Source organism: Scomber japonicus, chromosome 5, assembly GCF_027409825.1.
Source record: "Scomber japonicus isolate fScoJap1 chromosome 5, fScoJap1.pri, whole genome shotgun sequence".
Classification (NCBI taxonomy): domain Eukaryota; kingdom Metazoa; phylum Chordata; class Actinopteri; order Scombriformes; family Scombridae; genus Scomber; species Scomber japonicus.
The window spans coordinates 22691150-22709452 of record NC_070582.1 but is presented as its reverse complement, the minus strand read 5'-3'; the positions used below and the strand labels follow the sequence as shown (position 1 = coordinate 22709452).

Sequence of the window (18303 nt, the reverse complement as noted above, 5' to 3'; positions counted from 1 at the left end):
TTTATGTAATAAAATGTAGAATGACCTACCATTATTTGGAAGAGGTGGCAATATGTAATCTAGAGTTCTGGAAAACCTAAAGCACAAACCTCCACACTAATCACCAATTACGTGTGTTTGTATAAAAGTAGGAATGGGAACTAGAGGTGGTGGTCCAGGAGAATAAGATGCTACACCATTAGCAGGATGAAAATGCAAATGCTTTTTCATTCAGTACAGTTGCACAAAAAATGTCAAATTAATGTTGCGATAGGACAAATCCTACATTTATACCCTGACTGAATAGTATTGAGCGGTGATGCACTTTAAAGCATTATTAAAATGTGAATGTTAGTTATGATTAGGTATTAGACTACTGGCCTAATCATAACAAAAATAGACAAAAACTAAATATAGATTGCAATTTCAGCCAAAATGTCCATTATTTCTCCAATTAGTCTCCACTGAATCACAAAAAGAAAAAAACAAACATGGTTCAAGCATTAACAAGTTTATGTAATTATATTCCAAAATGATGAGTGAGTAGATCAGAGAATTCATTTTCTTCCATAGAGATAGTCATTTTGGATTGCAGCATTATGGTTGAGCAGCTGTAGAGCAGTGTTTAATGACTGACTGCACTATATTATAAATACATGCTAAAAAGCAGTAGTCCTATTCCGCTGTATGTTTTTTCAATGAAAACAGTTTGGCTATATTGGATGTAGTTTAACACTGTATGGAAAGATGCCACCTCTGTCTTTCAAAATGGCTTTCTTTGTGTCATTCTTTGTATCCTGTGTCAACATGTTCTCACATCAAGACCTCAGTGTCATGGAAACCTCACTTCCTCTTATGTGGGGGCAATGTAAGCACTCACATCTCCTGTCATGCCATTCACACTCTGAAGATAAAGGATCTTCACACATGCACAGCAGTCAGTGAGTGAACACCACATTCCAGTACATCTCCTTCTATATACATTTATTTCATCCTTTCAGGACTTTACAAATCATTTTTGCAGCGACATCTTGCCTACGCTAGAACATCTGCTACTTTTCCTCAAAATTAATCATGTAAGAGCAAAAGCAGTAAATAACAGAGAACAAGTCAGAAATATAAATCTGCATCATTGTATATAATTGGGCTTTACATGGAAAACTGAGAAAAATGATCTGTCACAGAGGAAATATTGATATGGCACAATGTATGATATATTTCACAAAGAAAGAAGGTCATTAGAAAAAAAAAATGCAGCATTTTGTTTATATGTGTGAATGTACAGAGCAACTGGCACACTGAGGCCTGGGTAAGGACACAAGCTTCATTCATCACCCACCCCACCACACACTCCACCCTCCCCACCCTCCCCCCTGGGAGCACACAGAGAACGTTGTCACTGCTTCTTTCTTATGAAGAAACCTCTTATATTGCTATGTGTTTACAGCACATGGGCCCCCAATTATCATATGTGCCATTTCCTACAACATCAAAGGCTAAACCGCTGTCACTCACATGTCTTGATTGAGCTTAAATCTTGTATTCAAAAACAGATTAGTCCACTATAGATACTTTCCAATTTTGTCCTTTTCTTTTTCTTTTTCTTTATTCCCCAATCAATGTACACACTGTGTATATAGTATGTATATGTCATCATTATTATTCGACTTATCCTCAGGATAACATCAGGGACTTAATATCACCATATTCCCAACTTGATATAAACATATACCATATTTACTGACTTCAGTGGTGCATAAACTGCACAGATTTGTATGCAATACATCATGCTGATTCAAACAATATTCACTCCACTTTGACTATTGCAAAAATCCATTCACAATTGTTTTCCTCATAGGTACTGTTTCTAATTAAATAACTCTCAAAAAATGACACATTCCATTATTTAAAAGGGATACAGAGACCCTTCCTACTGAAAAAAGCACTGGCAGCTATTGCTAAGGCATTTCCAAAACATATACTTTATATACAGAGACCAAGAAAAAGGGAATCAAAGCTGCATAAATTAAGGTAGTGACATCGCCAGTTTCCACTCCAGTCCACAAGCAATGTCTGAAATATACAAAGTTACAACAATAAACAAACAAAACAAACAAAATCAAAGGGTTGTTTTGATCAAATTTCTTTTTTCTTTTTCTTTGCAGTATTTCAAATTAAATAACCCATTAATATCCAGTCCAGTTCATTGTAATTGATTGTTCATTTCCCATTTTGGCTGATAAGCCTTACACTTTTGGGCTTCACCAATTCAAAAAGAAAAAAGAAAACCCCACCACCCTCCTCCCTTTAAAACCAGTGCCTATCCACCCCCATCACCAACAAAGCATATAACCACATTAACACAAAGTACTGACAAACAACACATTCACAACCTGCTCTATCTTTTACCTCCATTCAGTCCTAACTAACTTGGCATGCAGGTCAAAATGCTGCACGTGGTGGTTTGAAAGACCTGATCTCACTGAGAATCAATAGCTTCAGACCAGGTACAATACTTTAAACTTCAATATTTCTAAATAACACACGCATCAGCCCTCTCCCACCCACTGTCCATTCAGTGCTGGCCACTAAAGTGTTTGTGGCCGTAACCCCTCACCCGTCCAATCTCCTAACCAACTCCTCACCCTGCCCCACCTTTCCTTTCCTCTCCTCTCCTACTCTGTCATGTCTGCCTCTATGCTCCTCTGTCTCATGCCAGCTGTTCTTTATCTGGCGACTCCTCTAGCGTGATGACGGTGAACTCCTCTGTGTTGCCATTTTCTTGGATCTTCTCCTTGTTCATAAGGGTCACCATTTCTTGCTCTCTCTCCTGGGCGTGGGAGCTAGACGCCAATGCTGTTGCCCCGTTCCCCTCGCTGCCATCTTTGGATGTGATCATCAGGGTCTGCTGATGGCCACACCAGCTGCAAGAGCACATTCAGACACATTTATTTATTATTGATTTCTTTTTTGACATGCCCTCAGTCAGCAGCAAAATGTGTGAAAATTGGAACACTTGCTATTATCTGCTGTGCACAGTTACACAAAAAGGGGTTATGTCCAAACCATTCTACCTGACAGCATTGTTAGTATTAAGACAATAAGAAAAGTTATACCTCTTTCTTTTAGCAACTGCTACACACACAAAGAGAATAGCAGCAACTGCCACAATCACTGCAAAGATTACCAGCCAATCTAGAGGGAGAAATAACAAGTTGACAGTGAAGAAATAAAAATCAAGGCCAATAAAGTGTGGATCCAAATAAAAAACTTGATGTACTAGTGACCAACATGATGTTATCTGACTACAATTATTATGGACTGAAGTTACAGAAACATTGTTGCTCACTTGTAGAATCAGTGCCATCCTTTTCATCAGACCTTGGCACAGACTGATCCATGTGTTTTCTGCCATTAGGGGGTGGTGGAGGAGCTGTATGTAAAAAGTTATTGACATATTAAACTTGACAGTAGTCTCTCTCTCTCACCAAAATCTGCATGTATATAAGTTAAAACTGTATATGCACCGAGGATTTCATTCTCTTTAAATTGCCTTTGATCATTTGTATATTCATTGGTTTGTTAGGCTGCGGGCCTCTTATTGTGTGAAAATTGTGAAATAAACTGATCTGTATGTGTGTGTTTGTGCTTCAATGCCTTTAAGACACACTGTTAAACATTTGGTGTGTCTGTTGAATGTGCTTGATTGCAATTCCTCTGAAGGGTACAGAGACAAAATCACAAGGGCCTGTTTTACAAAAAATCTAAACTAACACAAGGGGGCGTCCGATCTCAAAGTTCTCAAAGTTACTTCCGTCCTCCCAAAACCTGTTGCATCTGATGGCATTATGTGCTGCTTTTAAAAAACCTCTTCAAAATACAAATTAACTTAAGTGTCAGCATTAGAGGCAATTTTCTATGATTACATCTTTGGATATACAGGAGTAGACCAGATAACAGAAGCCTTAAAAATACATTTCTAATCCAAAAATGACTATTGAGTTGAATCACTATAATGATTTTGATCAAATTCAGCATACATTAGTGAGCTATAATTGCATATAGAACTCTACTTGTGCTATTTGTAAGAGTTTTTCTTACAGTCTGTACTGGCAGCAGTAACTTCATGCTCTGTGGTCTCATCCCCTGGCAGATTTTCAATAGTATGGTGTGTTTCCTCAGGCTCTCCAACAGGTGCCGTTGGAGAGGCGGTTTCCTCCTCAGAGTGTGATGGCTGCATCCCAGAACCAGTGGGCGGATCGAACACTCCGGTAGTGAAAGTGGACCCCACAATGCCGTTCTCACTCCCTCCAGAGGATCTTCCCCCCTCCGTAGCATCCTCTGCCTCTGTGGTTGAGGGGTCTAATGTGGGGTTACCTCCGTCACCATCAGAATCCTCAGATTGTGTTACTTGGCCTTCTGCTGATGTAGTATCTTGTATGTCAGACGGTGTTGAGGATTCTGGGAGTGGTGGTTGAAAGTCATACATGCTTATAGTCACAACTTTTCTTTTGCCATGTTTTGTAAGAACAGTATAAGCCATTTTTTAACCAGTCTTTATATATAACATTTATGTTACAATAATACATTCCAATACATATTAATACATATTAACAACTCAGCTCTCTTCTTTCCTGATTTCATGCTTCTTAGATTAAAAATAAAATCATGTTTTAAAGGTATGAGCAAAATAGAGCCTACTTCTCTGAGAAGTGCATTATTTGATCATTTTTGTTTTAGTAGTAGCTTTCAATGTGCGGTCACATCTCCATGTAAGTATGTTAGAGCAATTTTTATCAGTATGCATTCACAAATCATCATCCTGTAATTAAAGTACTTCTTTGTAAGGTAATACACAGCTTAATAAACAGTAATGAGGCCATGTAAAATGTTGCAACTGCCCTGGTTGTGCAACTGTGCAAAAAAGTGGTTGAGAAACTGATCCCTAATTAGCACTCAGGGCGGTCGTAACAAGTAACTTCATCCAGAAGTCTACTTGTTCAACCAGAGAAAATCTGGGTTAAATGTTTGTGCCACCTTTGTGAGGGCCTCAAATAACATTGCTAAGAGCTGATAAGATTTTGCTGTTGACTATCGAGGTGAGATCATCGTTAACTGAGTTGTTGGCTCCATTTTGTTTTCTTTGCTTACAGTTTCAGTGCTTAAATGTTGACAGATTGCACTGTTTAATCTCTTATTTCAGATTCTGGTTTTTCCAGTTGAGATTAGTGTTTAAACTTTGCATATATGGTGGAAAATGGGTACTGAATGTATTGCAGCAAGATGATTTTACTAACCTGGCTCATCTGAGGGTACATTCATTTTTTGTCCAAAAGAGTTGGTACAGTTCTTCTCAAGCCCATCTGGAACACAGGAGAACAGGAAGTACAAGTGAACAAAATGTTGAATCAAATAATGACAGGTCTATGTGATGCAGAGTGTACATTTGCGTGACACTTCAGTGACATAATTATGACCATTCATTGTGGATATAGTCACCTTTTTCATCATAGCAGTAGCCATCAAAGAGTTCACCACCAGTTAAGTGTACATTCAAAATCAAACCCGTCAAGTTCAGTGCACATTTTTCATGGTGTGAGTGTCTGAGGATGGCAGTGGTCTTATTGCTGATCCAGCCATGTCTGAAGGGACACAACATTATCATTATTTGCAGTCACATTTTATGTTTCAATATGATGCTACTTTTGTTGATACAGAATGTAATCTGGCTCCAAGTTATATTACATCATACTCAAAATGAATGTACGTCAAATTGCTGTCAGAAGTAGGAACAAACACTGTTTTGGAAAAGATAGTTGTTAGGTTTACATGATTTCAACCACAAGGAAACTTAGAGTAACCGTATTGTCAAACTGAAACACTCTATTCCTCTTTTCTGGTTTCACAACTTTTTATTTCACTTCATGATGGTGACCTAAAGCATTTACAGTTGAATGTTACTTTTGGGACTGTATAAGGATTTCTGACTGTGAATAAAATATATTCCTGTCACTGAGGACATCATCTATGGTGTCAAAAAGAAAATAGATTTAAATGAACTGAATTTTTGGGCCCAATATGTTACACATTTTTATTCAACAACCATTAATAAAATATTAGATCAGTGGATTTAAAAAAAAGAGTCCTGTGAATAAAGATAAATATGATAACATGAATTAGACAACAGCTTGTGGATTCACCTGCAGGTTTGCATGCTTTCATTATAGGCCTGTTGGACTTGATCTGGGCTTGCCATTGTACTCCCGAGCTGCTCGCACACCTTTTGAGCCATTTCAAAGGTCAGAGAGTGACGACCTGCTCCCTCAACCAGAAATACTCCTGCAAAGCTGCAGCTGCGAGAATTCACTGTAAGGAAAGATGGAGGGGGAAACAGGTTCAGTATCTTACAGGATTCATAACTATTTAGATACAGTGGGGTTTGCTTGTATTTGAATATAACATTTTTGGACAAGATGAGAATTCTAGTCAGTCCAGGACAAATCTCACACACAAACAACCAATAATTCAACAGCAATTAAAATAACATAAAATGGAAGCTGCTATATATCACTGTTAGCACTGACTTTTGGGGCCATATTTACAGAACATAAAGAAACATTTTTGACATATAATAATATAAAAAATGGGTGGTATTATTATTTGGCCTTCATTTATATATATGGAATGCAGTGGAATCAGGCCACCAAATGCCATCTGGGAATCACTCAACAGTTTTAAAAGCTCTTGACTACTCATTCATATTTTGTTGCTGTATACAGTATGTACAGAATCTACAATGATGTGGGCATCCTTGTACTTTTGCCACTCCAGTCAACTTCCATTCAGAGGGTTTCAGTCCTTCACTGAACACTCTGAGACATATTTCACCTGAATGCCATAACATGTATGATAAGCAAAGAATTGATTTACACACATGTGGTGTGTTTCATGGCTGCATTCTTGTGAGAGTCATGAGATAATGTTCAGATAAACTGTCTGTGAGAGAAGAACCAAAGCAGCATGTGTTAGCCAGCATAGTCATCTATAGTGCCTTCATGCCTTGCTGAGACCAGGAGAGATAGACACACAGACACACATATAGAGTATATATGCATACACACTCTAGAGTGGCAAATAGATACTCGGGGATCAGGTTATCACAAGAAGTAGTGCCATGCTTTTTATCACACTAACTGGCCCCTTTTTTCACAAAAAAAACAAAAACAAACCCATCCAACCCAAACAATATGCAAATCTTGCACTGTGGGATTTGATTGCTGAAAAGACAACGTCCAGGATGACTTTATCACTTATGCTAGAGATTCTTTACGTGCTTTGTGTAAAGTATGCCTTGCTTTAAGGTGGTTCCCACACTTTCATTCTAGTTGGTCTTCAGTAGCCAATATTATCTGTACAAGGGAAATGGAAGAGGTAATCCTCAAAACCTACACTTCATACAACAAAGTTAAGTCAGAGAAACATGGAAATTACTCTCTCTTGTTGAAATGAAGACACAAATGCAAAATAAGGCCTTGCAAATGAGCAACTGAACAGGCAGCAGTGTGTGTATATATATATCTCCCCATTCAAATGACCACATATGCTCTCCACACAAATAATTTAATGCTTGGCAAAACATAAATGTCAGAGTTTAAACACCCACAGATCTTTTCTGATATGAGCAAGTGAGCATTTGCATTGACAAGAGAGGGAAACCACGTGGGGGGTGTCTTGCAATCTATGACACACAGCCTTCACCCTTAATATTTACTCATGACTTTGTCTCCATAGTGATCATTGCATGTTTTCCCCTCCCACACATACAAACAAACACACACACACACACAAAATGTTTTGTGCATGAGACTTTCTGTGAACATCTGTTCAAAAGTTTTGAAAGCATTTAATTTCAATTATGTGAATCAGTACTCAGATCTCATGGTTTCAGTTTTGATTTTGTGGGAAATAACAGAAGTTATAAAATGCATTTAATACATGCAATCTGAAAAGTTGATCAGGAAATTGATGTGTTAATTCTATGATGGCTCAACAGATAGTTGTGACAACACAAAATAAAACTTTTTAGTGCATGAAATGTTAAATATCAGTGGATTTTATATAATATATTGGTTAAACATAAATACAATTTGCATTATGTGAGATCCTCTCTCTCAGACACCACAGATGTCATGTACAGAGTTATTGAAATCTGCACCACTCATGCGTAGAAGACACTCATATCCACACTGTATCCATTTGATATTTGTTTAAATATGCTACCATGACGATTATTTAGCTTATAATGTTGTGTATTTAAGTTTATATTCATGGATTTTCTTGGAGAGGTTGATAGATGCTTGTTTGTTATTGAGAGGTTTTTGGTTTTTTGGGTTTTCTGCTGTTTCCCTTCTGTACTCCTTCCCCAACCGACTTTTCCCTTCACACCTGCCCCCCATCTAGCCACAAAAGCCCTGCCCTGCTCCAAGTGTTATCTCCACCCAATGAGCTCCTACTTCCTCTTTTTGCCCACCCACCTGTCCCTCATTCCCTCATCAGCGCCTCAGTACATTTAACAATCTAAGTCAATTATTCCCTGCCAGCCTGCCTTTGTTACAATGTTGCCCTTATGGACGTTTGCATTCAGTCATTTTGTAGTCTGATCCTGTCTGTTATCAGCTCCTAAACCTTCTGTTTACTGACCTGCCAGATGTTTGGACAAATATGCCTGTTTTTGAATTATGATTTATTAAAGCACTTTTTTGTTCAACCTGTTCTGCCCTAAGTCTGCATCTGGGTCCTCCACCTGTCTATTCTGTCCTTAATCTTGATGGACCCTACCTATAATATACAGTACCAGTCAAATTTGGACACACTTTCAGGGAAGGTGTCTCATCTCAGCTAATTGATTTTGCTCATAGAAAATAACAAAAACATGCTTTACAAGTTGATCTCTAAAATACGCTTTTGAATGTTTTCTTTTTCTTTTTCATTTAAATTCAGTAACAGAAACATGCATAACAGTGAAAACTTGTAAAATCTGCTTCTTAGAAGTAATCTAATAAAATGTTCTGTAGCCAATCGTACATCTGACTACTTGTGGTTAGTGCGGTGTACAGTATCTGTACCTGTATACACGCATACTGATCACATGCTATACTACAAGACTACAAAACTGTTTGTAAAGGAGGAAATGCACTGTTATGCAACCAGTCTTAAAGATCTCTAGGCTGCATTCTGAATTTGAAACTTTGATTGCAAGTGTCGAACGTACAAATGTAAGACAATGTTCTAAAAAATACTGACAACTTATATATATTGATTTGAATTTTTTTTTTCATTTTGGTTAAAAACAAAAAACTATTACAATATATACAGTATATCCTAACTGCACATAACTACACACTAGGTTAAAAGCCCAAACATTTAGGACATTTGCTAAATAACAATTTATTTTGTGGTCAAGTGGCCAGAAAAGTAAATTCTAAGAGACAAGATATAATTAAAAAGTCCCCCACTTTTCTACTTGCTGTTACGAGTAAACAGAGCACTAACAGCAGCAGGAAGCTCTCTGCTGTTAGTGGCAGTTGGGCAGCAAGAGTCAGTGCCAACACTTGGTTTACTTTGTTTGTTTGGCAGTTTCAGTTCTTGGCTTCTGTCTTTTTTTTCACACACACAGACACCTGACAGAACCTCAGCACATGCTGCCACATGGCACAGTGTCCTTGAAAGTAAGGGCTGGAAAACAAGACAACAGTCGTAGCCTTGCAAAACTGCCCAGAGAGATCAAAGAGAGCTCACCATCAGTAAGCTGAAAAGGGGGCTGAAATGAATCTAATCATTAGTATGCAGAGGGAACAGTCATTGGTGTTTATATACAGTCCAGAAGCCTACTTTGCCAAGGCAGTGACTCTCCCAAAGGCTCTATTGTCACCTAATGGAGTTGAAACCAAGGATACTGCAAAGTCTTGGTGTACAGAACCTGAGAGAAAGGGAGCTCTTACACAATGTCTTGCCAAAAATCCCCAGCTGCTCTAGGAGTAATAGACAAGCTGGACTCTCCAATCTTACTTCACTTTCTCTACCCCCCTCTCCTCCCAATTTTCTCGTTTTCTCTTAATACTCTATGTTTGTCTTCTCCGTGCCAGCAATAAAAAATAAATTACCCCCTGCATGCAGGTGCACACACATGCATACACAGACAGGCGGATCACATGCACACAAACATACTGACGTTGGCTGACAATTGCTAAAGTTATAATGTTTGTAGAGCCATGACGCAGCGAAGAGCACAGTGAGAGAACCAGCATGCTCAGTATCATGATGTCAAGATTAATAAGAAACACAACACTGGTTTTGTTTTTATCTGCATTTTTCCCCTTGTTTTTCTCAGTTACACTTTGCTGAAAATGTTTGAACGAAACTAAAGTCAGTCCCGTGCTTAAACAGAGAGTCTCTTGTAAATGTCCCCATAGTCCCAAACTACTGTAACATCATTTTAGCCACAGTCCATCAGCTGGCTTGGAGAGAGGCGTTGTCACCATCACTCCCACAATGCTCGACTATCTTCCATTATCACACCTCCAGAGAAGTTGCTCTGTCAGCAGACATGTCTTTCTCCTCAGTGGTCACAACAAAGATCCTCAGGGCCATTGGGACTGGTGAAACATGAGATCTGATGCAAATATGTTTACACACACACACACACACACACACACACCCACACACACACACACACACACACACACACACACAGAGGCAACATTACCTGAAGGTCACAAGAAGGACTCTCATTATCTGATTTTCTCTCTTATGTGCAATTTTGTGCCTCTTTCCACCTCCACCTCCACCCATTATACCCACTTTTGAAAACAGCCCAGCAGCCCAGCTTTCACTCAAGTGGGTAGAATGGGTGCATTTTTTAAGCCTTAAAGCTCCTCTAAATTGAAAAAAGGGTTTCAATTAATCCAAATAGATGATACCTTGTAAGAAACAACCTGACCTCCAACATTCTTTTCAAACATTTAGATTTGAAAGTCTTAAGTGGAAATTACACATTTTGAGACATTACTTGCAATGCAGAACTACTTTCATTGGCTGTCTTTGTTGGGATAAACTATCAGTGCATATTATATGTTTTATAGAAATACTTAGGAGCATACTAGTAGTCTACTGATTAAGATGCATGCCATATAACCACAGTGTGCATGGTTCAAAAATAGGAGTGGAAGTTGGTTGCATATCAACCCGCATCACTATTATTTCCTGTCAGCTCTCTCTGCTCTGATGAAAACACAAAAATGCTCTAGAAATATGTATAAAGAAAAAAATATCTATTAAAGGGGAATTGCAGCTAGGGAGCTTGAAATTCACCAAAAGGTTTTAAAAAGTAATTATAAGGTTTAACAGCACACAAAAAGGTAGACACGAGGTGGAATATAAGAATCCCTGCACTACTTAGGACAAGATGAAATGCATATGTGGGGCTGGGTGTAGGAGATGAGGGAGATTATACAAGATATTGGTGCTGGGCCATTCTGCTTTGTAGCAGAGGGTACAGTACAGCGGTGAAGGAGGCAAACACGTGTGTGAGAGTCTCAGGTGGCAGAAGATGGTGCGTACAGGCACAAGCCCTCTTTGTCAGGGCCCAGTCCCAGTCCACGGTGCCCCCGACCACCCCTGACCTTGAAACATGACACGGGCAAATACAGGAGAGGTCGTTACGCCAAGGAGGCAAATACGGCCACATTTGCAGGAAGTCCAGCGGTCAAGTTGGCCGAAGTGCATGTGCTTGAGTTTTATGAGACGAGAGAAAGAACTTCTGTGCTGTGGCAAGTGGCAAGAAATATTTATGGCCGTCTGTTCTTGGTGTCAGTGGACAATGTGCTATCTGCTGTCTGTACAGGAAACCTCAAATATACAAGAACACTAAGATTTCAGATTACATAAAGTTAGTGGGAGTTCTTGGATGTGTTGACAGCTTTGATCAACAGATTAGATTAATCACAATTAACACAATAATCTCTTGCTGAGTGCTCTGAGACAGGAAATCGACAAATAATCAAATTAAAAGGTCTCAGAGATTGGTGATCATAACTCTCTCATGACTCATGATCGAGTGAATTCATTTATAAAATAGGATTTTATTACAATCTATCTATGTGTATATGTATATATGTGTGTGTATATAGCTAACTCTAACCTTACCCATATATACACATATATACATATACATACTCATCCATTCTACAGCAGCAGCAGAGCACAGCGTCTTATATATGTTTTTTCATTAATTTTCTGATTTTCAGCCACTAGTGAAGATGTGCCAGTAATAACTTGTACTAGAAATTTCAATTTCCATTGAAGCATGTATGCTAAGAGATTCTATTGATCTTACAGAAAGCATTGTAAAATCGCTCCGTAAATCTCATCTTGGTTTATATGGAAGTCTGGCATGGCCACAGGATCTTGTGTCCTGTTCTTAATGATGTGCTTCAGGCGAAACACAACCACTGGTTTAAGGTTCAAAGACAATGTCTGGACCAGAGCAAGTAGTAACCACCGCAGGACACTTCTCACCAGACACCAATTACTCACCACATCCAGACATAGAGATACATGTGCAAACACATACACACAAAAGCTCACAACTCTACAGCACACAAGGAACCTTGAGGGGCCAAACACATGTTGAAGCACTGGGGGGGTGAAAGTGGGTCCCCTGACCTCCCTACATCTTCCTACATACAATGTACATACACGCTGCCTAGGTATTCTCATATTTGCCTTTAAATACTGGTCAGATTTATAGCTTGATGCTGATTGTTGTTTGGCACAGTGCCAGAGGTAGTCTTTGTGAGTAACCTCACCATCACCTCCTAAGGGAACCCGCCAGACGAACCCAAAACCTGTTTGATTCAGCACCAACTTCACCTCCAGAGATATATTGCTCCAAGCAACAAATCCAATCAAAAACCTTGCAAAGGTAAGAAAAGAAAACACATGTGAGACAGAGACAAAGAGAAAGAGCGAGAGATTGAGGAATGAGAAAATCTAGAGCGACTGCTGAACATCCTTTGTGTCAGAGAATAATGCATTAAGCGTGGTAGACTCCAGCTGTAGCAGCACAGCAAAAAAGGGCAAAAAATATCTATATTCTTGAATATAACTGGGGAAAAAGACAGCTTCTGAAAGCTAGACTGATCATCCAAAACCCTGATGAATAATGTTCACCTCCCAGCATGTGAATGTGTATGAGACGCAGAGTGAGCAAGAGCGCCTGTCTCCTTTGTGTCTATCAGGAGTCTCAGTCTGGCAGACGTAAGCCTGTCTGTGATGGTGTAGCACACGCTCTCTAGCCGGCATCCACTCATCCATTCTACAAGCAGCAGCAGAGCACAGCCTCTTTCTTTCACTCTCCTCTCCTTATATGAACGCTCACTCACCAAGAAATTCTCACCAAGGCTCAAGAGTAGGAAAAAAATAACAATAGTGTCTGGTCCTAAAGTCTGACAACAAAGGAGTGTCAGCCAGTCAGCCAGGAACAATTCAAACAGAATAAGAAAAAAGAAAAAAAATCCTCAAACAAAGAGCCATCCGCTGGGCTAAAGCATAGTCCCCTCACCTTCAAGTAGTTCCGACCTGGAGGAGGCCAGAAATCCAAAGGTGACCCACAAAAGAAGAGTCCACATCCTGAGCAAAACGTCTGGCGATGGCTGGGTGAGTAGCTGGGAATAAAGGTGTGTAACAGCTCTCCTGTGGTCCTGTCTTCCCTCTGCCAGGAGTGATGGGTGCTGTGTGTGTGTGTGTGTGTGTGTGCGTGTGTGTGTGCGTGTGAAAGAGAGAGAATGAATGAGTGAGAGAGCAGTAAAAAACAAAAGAGAGACAGAGTTGGAGAGAGAGAGAGAGAAAAGAAACCTGGTGCTGTGGAGGGAGTTGCTGTGAGTGTCTTGTAGCTGCAGGAGCCGACTCAGACTTTGCCCAACTTTTCTATTCTCTGCCTCAAAAAACACAGAACCTAGTGGCACACACACGCAGAAGGGGAAGAGTGGTTCATGTGAGCACACACCCTTCTGCCTCTCCCACACTTGCCCCACCTCCCCTCCCGCCCCACCTCTCACACACTCTCTTTTGCTCTCTTGCTCATTCTCTCCCCTCTTCCTGCCTCTGACTGCCTCCACAGTTTGTAATGGATAAGAAGAAGATGATCTCTCCTTCTGTCTGGCTCCTTATCCTTGTCTACCTCCCACCCTCACTACCTCCTTCCCTCCTTCCCTCCCTCCCCCCACTCTCCCCCTCTTCCTCTTTTCATGTTCCTGACAGCAACAGTTTCTGAGAGCCCATCTGGTCTTTTGTTCAGTCCTCCTTACTCTATTTTCAATTCATCTGATTTTCTTGTCTCTGCTCCCTCGTGGTCTCTCTTGCTGTATGTCTCAGTATGATCCTGTGGCACCAACTGAAAGGGGTCACATCCATTTCACATAGATACATTTCACCTTCAAGTTTCCAAAGATCCAAAACATGAATGAAAAAATATTAAATATTGCAAACATTCCTCTGTGTCTAACATCTTTTTTTATCTGCCTTGATCTCATCACCCTAATTGGCCATACATACATAAATCCACCAGAAAAATATGGTTAAGATGTGAAAGCTACTAAGCGTAAACCTATATAGTATGCACAATGATGGCTGTGAAAATCTGTTCCAGCAATGCTTCTTCCTCAGGAGTCCACAAACCATGCTTGATTGCTAGCCCCAACATGAGACACTTACCTCCATTCTTACCTTGGATTGAACATTTCACCTCAGCAGCTGGATGGAGTCAGCTCGGGTTGCTCCCTGATAACATTTCATGTGTTGTCTTGTTTCCTAAACAAGTGTGATAAGAAAGCGTGACAGCTTAATTCTGTGACTTTCTTACCAACCATGCTTAAAGAGTGTCTAATGGCTCAGCGTGGTCAGCGACTTCATGGGAACAGCACTCAAAAAAACGGATTTGACCCGGCCCTTCAGTTGAACACAGCTATTATTACGCTTAACTGCTCATGGCATTTGAATCACAGCTCATTTATATCCGTATTTGTCAAACGGAAGTAATGTACCAAGACTAGTTTCATGCAGGTTGAGTAATAGTAATAGTAGTAATCGAACTACAAAATAATAGTTTTAAAAAATATATTTATATAAATATGAATAGGCTACATATAAATTTTACATTTTTGAGTGTCTTGCTGACCCAACTCACTCACATGGACACATGCACAATGACAGTGTTTAATACCATGACATACATTATAGTTAATCTGTATGGTACAGATTACCATTGGTGTGTCCTGAAGTGTTTGTACCTGACTGTTTTATCTGGTCTTATCCTGTCACTTTAATTTACTTTCATTTTATCTTTTTATTTTTCTTATTTAAGCATAAATGCTATTATTCTCTCTACTTATGTTAAGCACTTTGTGTTCCATTGTAGGCGTGAATTGTGCTAGATGAATAAAGCTTATTATCATTATGTTATTATTACAGGTACAAGATCAGAGTTCTGATATCAGGTATTATTTTCAGTACTGACTATTGGTATAGATCTGCTTTAAATAATAAATCATATTCATGAAACATCTTATGGGAAACTCTTGATGATTCTGAGTCTAAACATCACATGAGCACAGGTTACTTCCTGTAGGTAGATACGCTTTGCAACCAGAAACTTACTTGCTTCATCAATGAAACACAGGAAGTATAAATGAAAAACACCTACGCCCCATCATACAGCTAACAATAATATACGACAAAATGGGACCTCAATGGTAAGAGGTGCTGAGAACAATGTACTCCCAATGGATTCTTTGGAGAGCCCCAGACTTCCTTTAGCCTATACAGATGTCCAGTATAGAGGAAACCACTGAGTAGCATGCCAGGTCAAGTGGTTTCACAGAAAGGTTGACAGTCTTTGAACATTTGCAGGAACCATGATTAAATTTACTATTTCGATTCTGAGAACATACAAGAGATAACATTAAGTATTTCCTACGAAATTCTGATGATGATTTTAGACACTGACACACACATTTATCTTTTCTGATGAGTTTGTTCACACGCACAAACATATCACCCCAGATCAGAAAGAACATTAATGATTCACACTTATCACTTCCTGCTGTCACACGTGTCTTCCTGTTTAGCTGTTGCCATAGTGACACTGAATGGTAATATACAAAACAAAAAACATGTTTGTTTTACCATAAAGGAAATGGAAAACAGACTTTTTCATATCAACCATATCGACTTTTTACACATACATATAGTACATGGAATGTGCCATATAAATGAAGGTGCCTTGTCTTGCTGTGAATAAAAAGTTTAAAAAATAATGTCAGTATGTTTAAACTACAATCTAATGAGGTTAAATTAGAAATCCAGACACAGACTGAAAGAGAGACAGAAGAAAAAAAACTGAGAGTGACGTACTCTAAAGACAAATGATTATCCAGCCTGAGTTAGCTCACCCAGCAGAGCAATGTCTGTCCTGGTTTCTCACTCTGGAGAAACAAAGCTGACACAAACTTAAAAGAAATCTTCTCCTTAATGAATAGCTGGGTAAATGTGTAACATTTTGTGTGATTGATAAAGACCTAAATATACACACGGTCCCATGTTGGCTGATTTAGACAAATGGACTAAGTCAGTCAACACTGCAGCCCTATGGAATGCACAAAACTCTCAATCACTATAGAAGTAAAATAAACATGTTCACTCGCTGAACTCAAGTATTCATGGTCAAGAGCTTGAGTGAACACAAAAGTGACCTAAGTATTCATTTGTAGCCTGAGTGTTGGCTTGAAAACTCACTAAACAGTTAACCAAGGCTCTCGATTTATTATCTGGCTATCTTTGCCATATGACGTTACAGCAGCACAAAAAGGAAAAAAAACCCCGGAGGTGAACAGCTGTATACTGGGCATGACTGAACCTCAAATTAATCATCAGACTGCTGACTCAGCCAATACGCATGCAGCAGAGGGGAAAAAAATACAAATAATTCCATGATGGTTACTTAGTGAGAATACACACATACACCCTCATCAGACGTCCTTGTGGTTGGGAATCCTCCTGGTAATGGCCGACTAATGGCACCTCCTCAGCATTCCTGTTAGGCAATTTTTCCCACTGACTAACTCAGTCACTGGAATGAGACTAGAAAAGATTGCAAGATGTCCATATATGTACAGAGCAGCAAGTTGAAATCCATCATTCACTGTCTAAACATCCAGTGAATTTGAATGTTTGCACAGATGTGGTGTAAGGATGAGACATATGTACATGGTGTGCTGTAAGTAAAGCATAATATTTGTAGTGTGTCTCGCGTTACGTTTCCACACATTTCTATCTGATCTACCACAAGGTGCTATCTGACAGATGTCTTCATATGACAATTCCGCTTGATGTTACAACTTCCTGTTGATGATTACTGAAGAAAACTAGATATCTGATATATCTATGTTGCTTCCTGTGCTGGAGGTCTCAGAGGAGGTGAGGGAGGTTGTCAGGAGTGTGTTGGCCTGTTCAGTGCAGCAGCATCTCGGGCTGAATGAGCTATCCCGGCGTCACAGGAGCATGACTGGACTGCTTCAAAAGGCCAGGCTTTGTGCAACGACAACAAAGCAAGGGCCATGCTTGTGTTTGGGTGCTGGGACAGCAGAGCGGGCGTGTTTGGACAGTGAGTGTCACAGAGCACTGTATAGCCAACTGGAATGTCCTGTGTCATCCCCCTTCTGGGTCGAACTGTCAGTCGGCACAGCAATGATAAGCCTCAGTAATCCCACAGGTGACATATTTGCAAATGCTGTTTGGTTTCTCATTAATTGACATGTGTTTCCTTTCACAACTCTCAGGATGCCCACAGATGTTTGGCAATGGAAGGTTTTTAAAGAAATTACATCAAGATCTAAATTTAGTATTGACTTAAACAGAAGGAGGAAGTGGAAGTAAGAGGTGGTAGTTTTACAGTAGGCTTTGTAAGAAAAGACTGCATCCCCGTTAAAAGAAGACTGAATAGAGAAGTGCTGGTAGTAAGGGAAAATGGGGAGACCAGAGGAAATCCTGTCAACAATGGTTGAACAAACTTGAGCGTGAGATAATGTGGATGAGAGAAAGCCTCTCTCCAACCCTGGTGATCACTCACAAAGCCTGTTCACACAATTATGTGTCTGTGTGTGTGAGACAAGAGAAAGAGACAGGGAGGCACTCCTGAGCAACGAAACAGACTAAAACAGCCCATTACCGCATGATGCAACCATTAGGTCCCTTTAATGTCAGAGATAA

The 18303-nt window shown here is 39.6% G+C and overlaps 1 protein-coding gene across 1 annotated transcript; it reads right to left on the bottom strand.

The window, feature by feature from the left end:
- Nucleotides 1-2120: 2120 nt before the first annotated feature.
- cd44b (CD44 molecule (Indian blood group) b) lies at nt 2121-13822 on the bottom strand. Its single transcript, XM_053319942.1, has 8 exons — nt 13601-13822; nt 6180-6345; nt 5479-5621; nt 5277-5342; nt 4081-4440; nt 3329-3412; nt 3096-3174; nt 2121-2903 (listed from the first exon to the last, which is right to left on the bottom strand). The coding sequence occupies exons 1-8, from the start codon at nt 13665-13667 to the stop codon at nt 2690-2692; spliced, it is 1179 nt and encodes a 392-aa protein (XP_053175917.1). The 5' UTR covers nt 13668-13822; the 3' UTR covers nt 2121-2689.
- Between the last annotated feature and the right edge of the window lie 4481 nt (nt 13823-18303).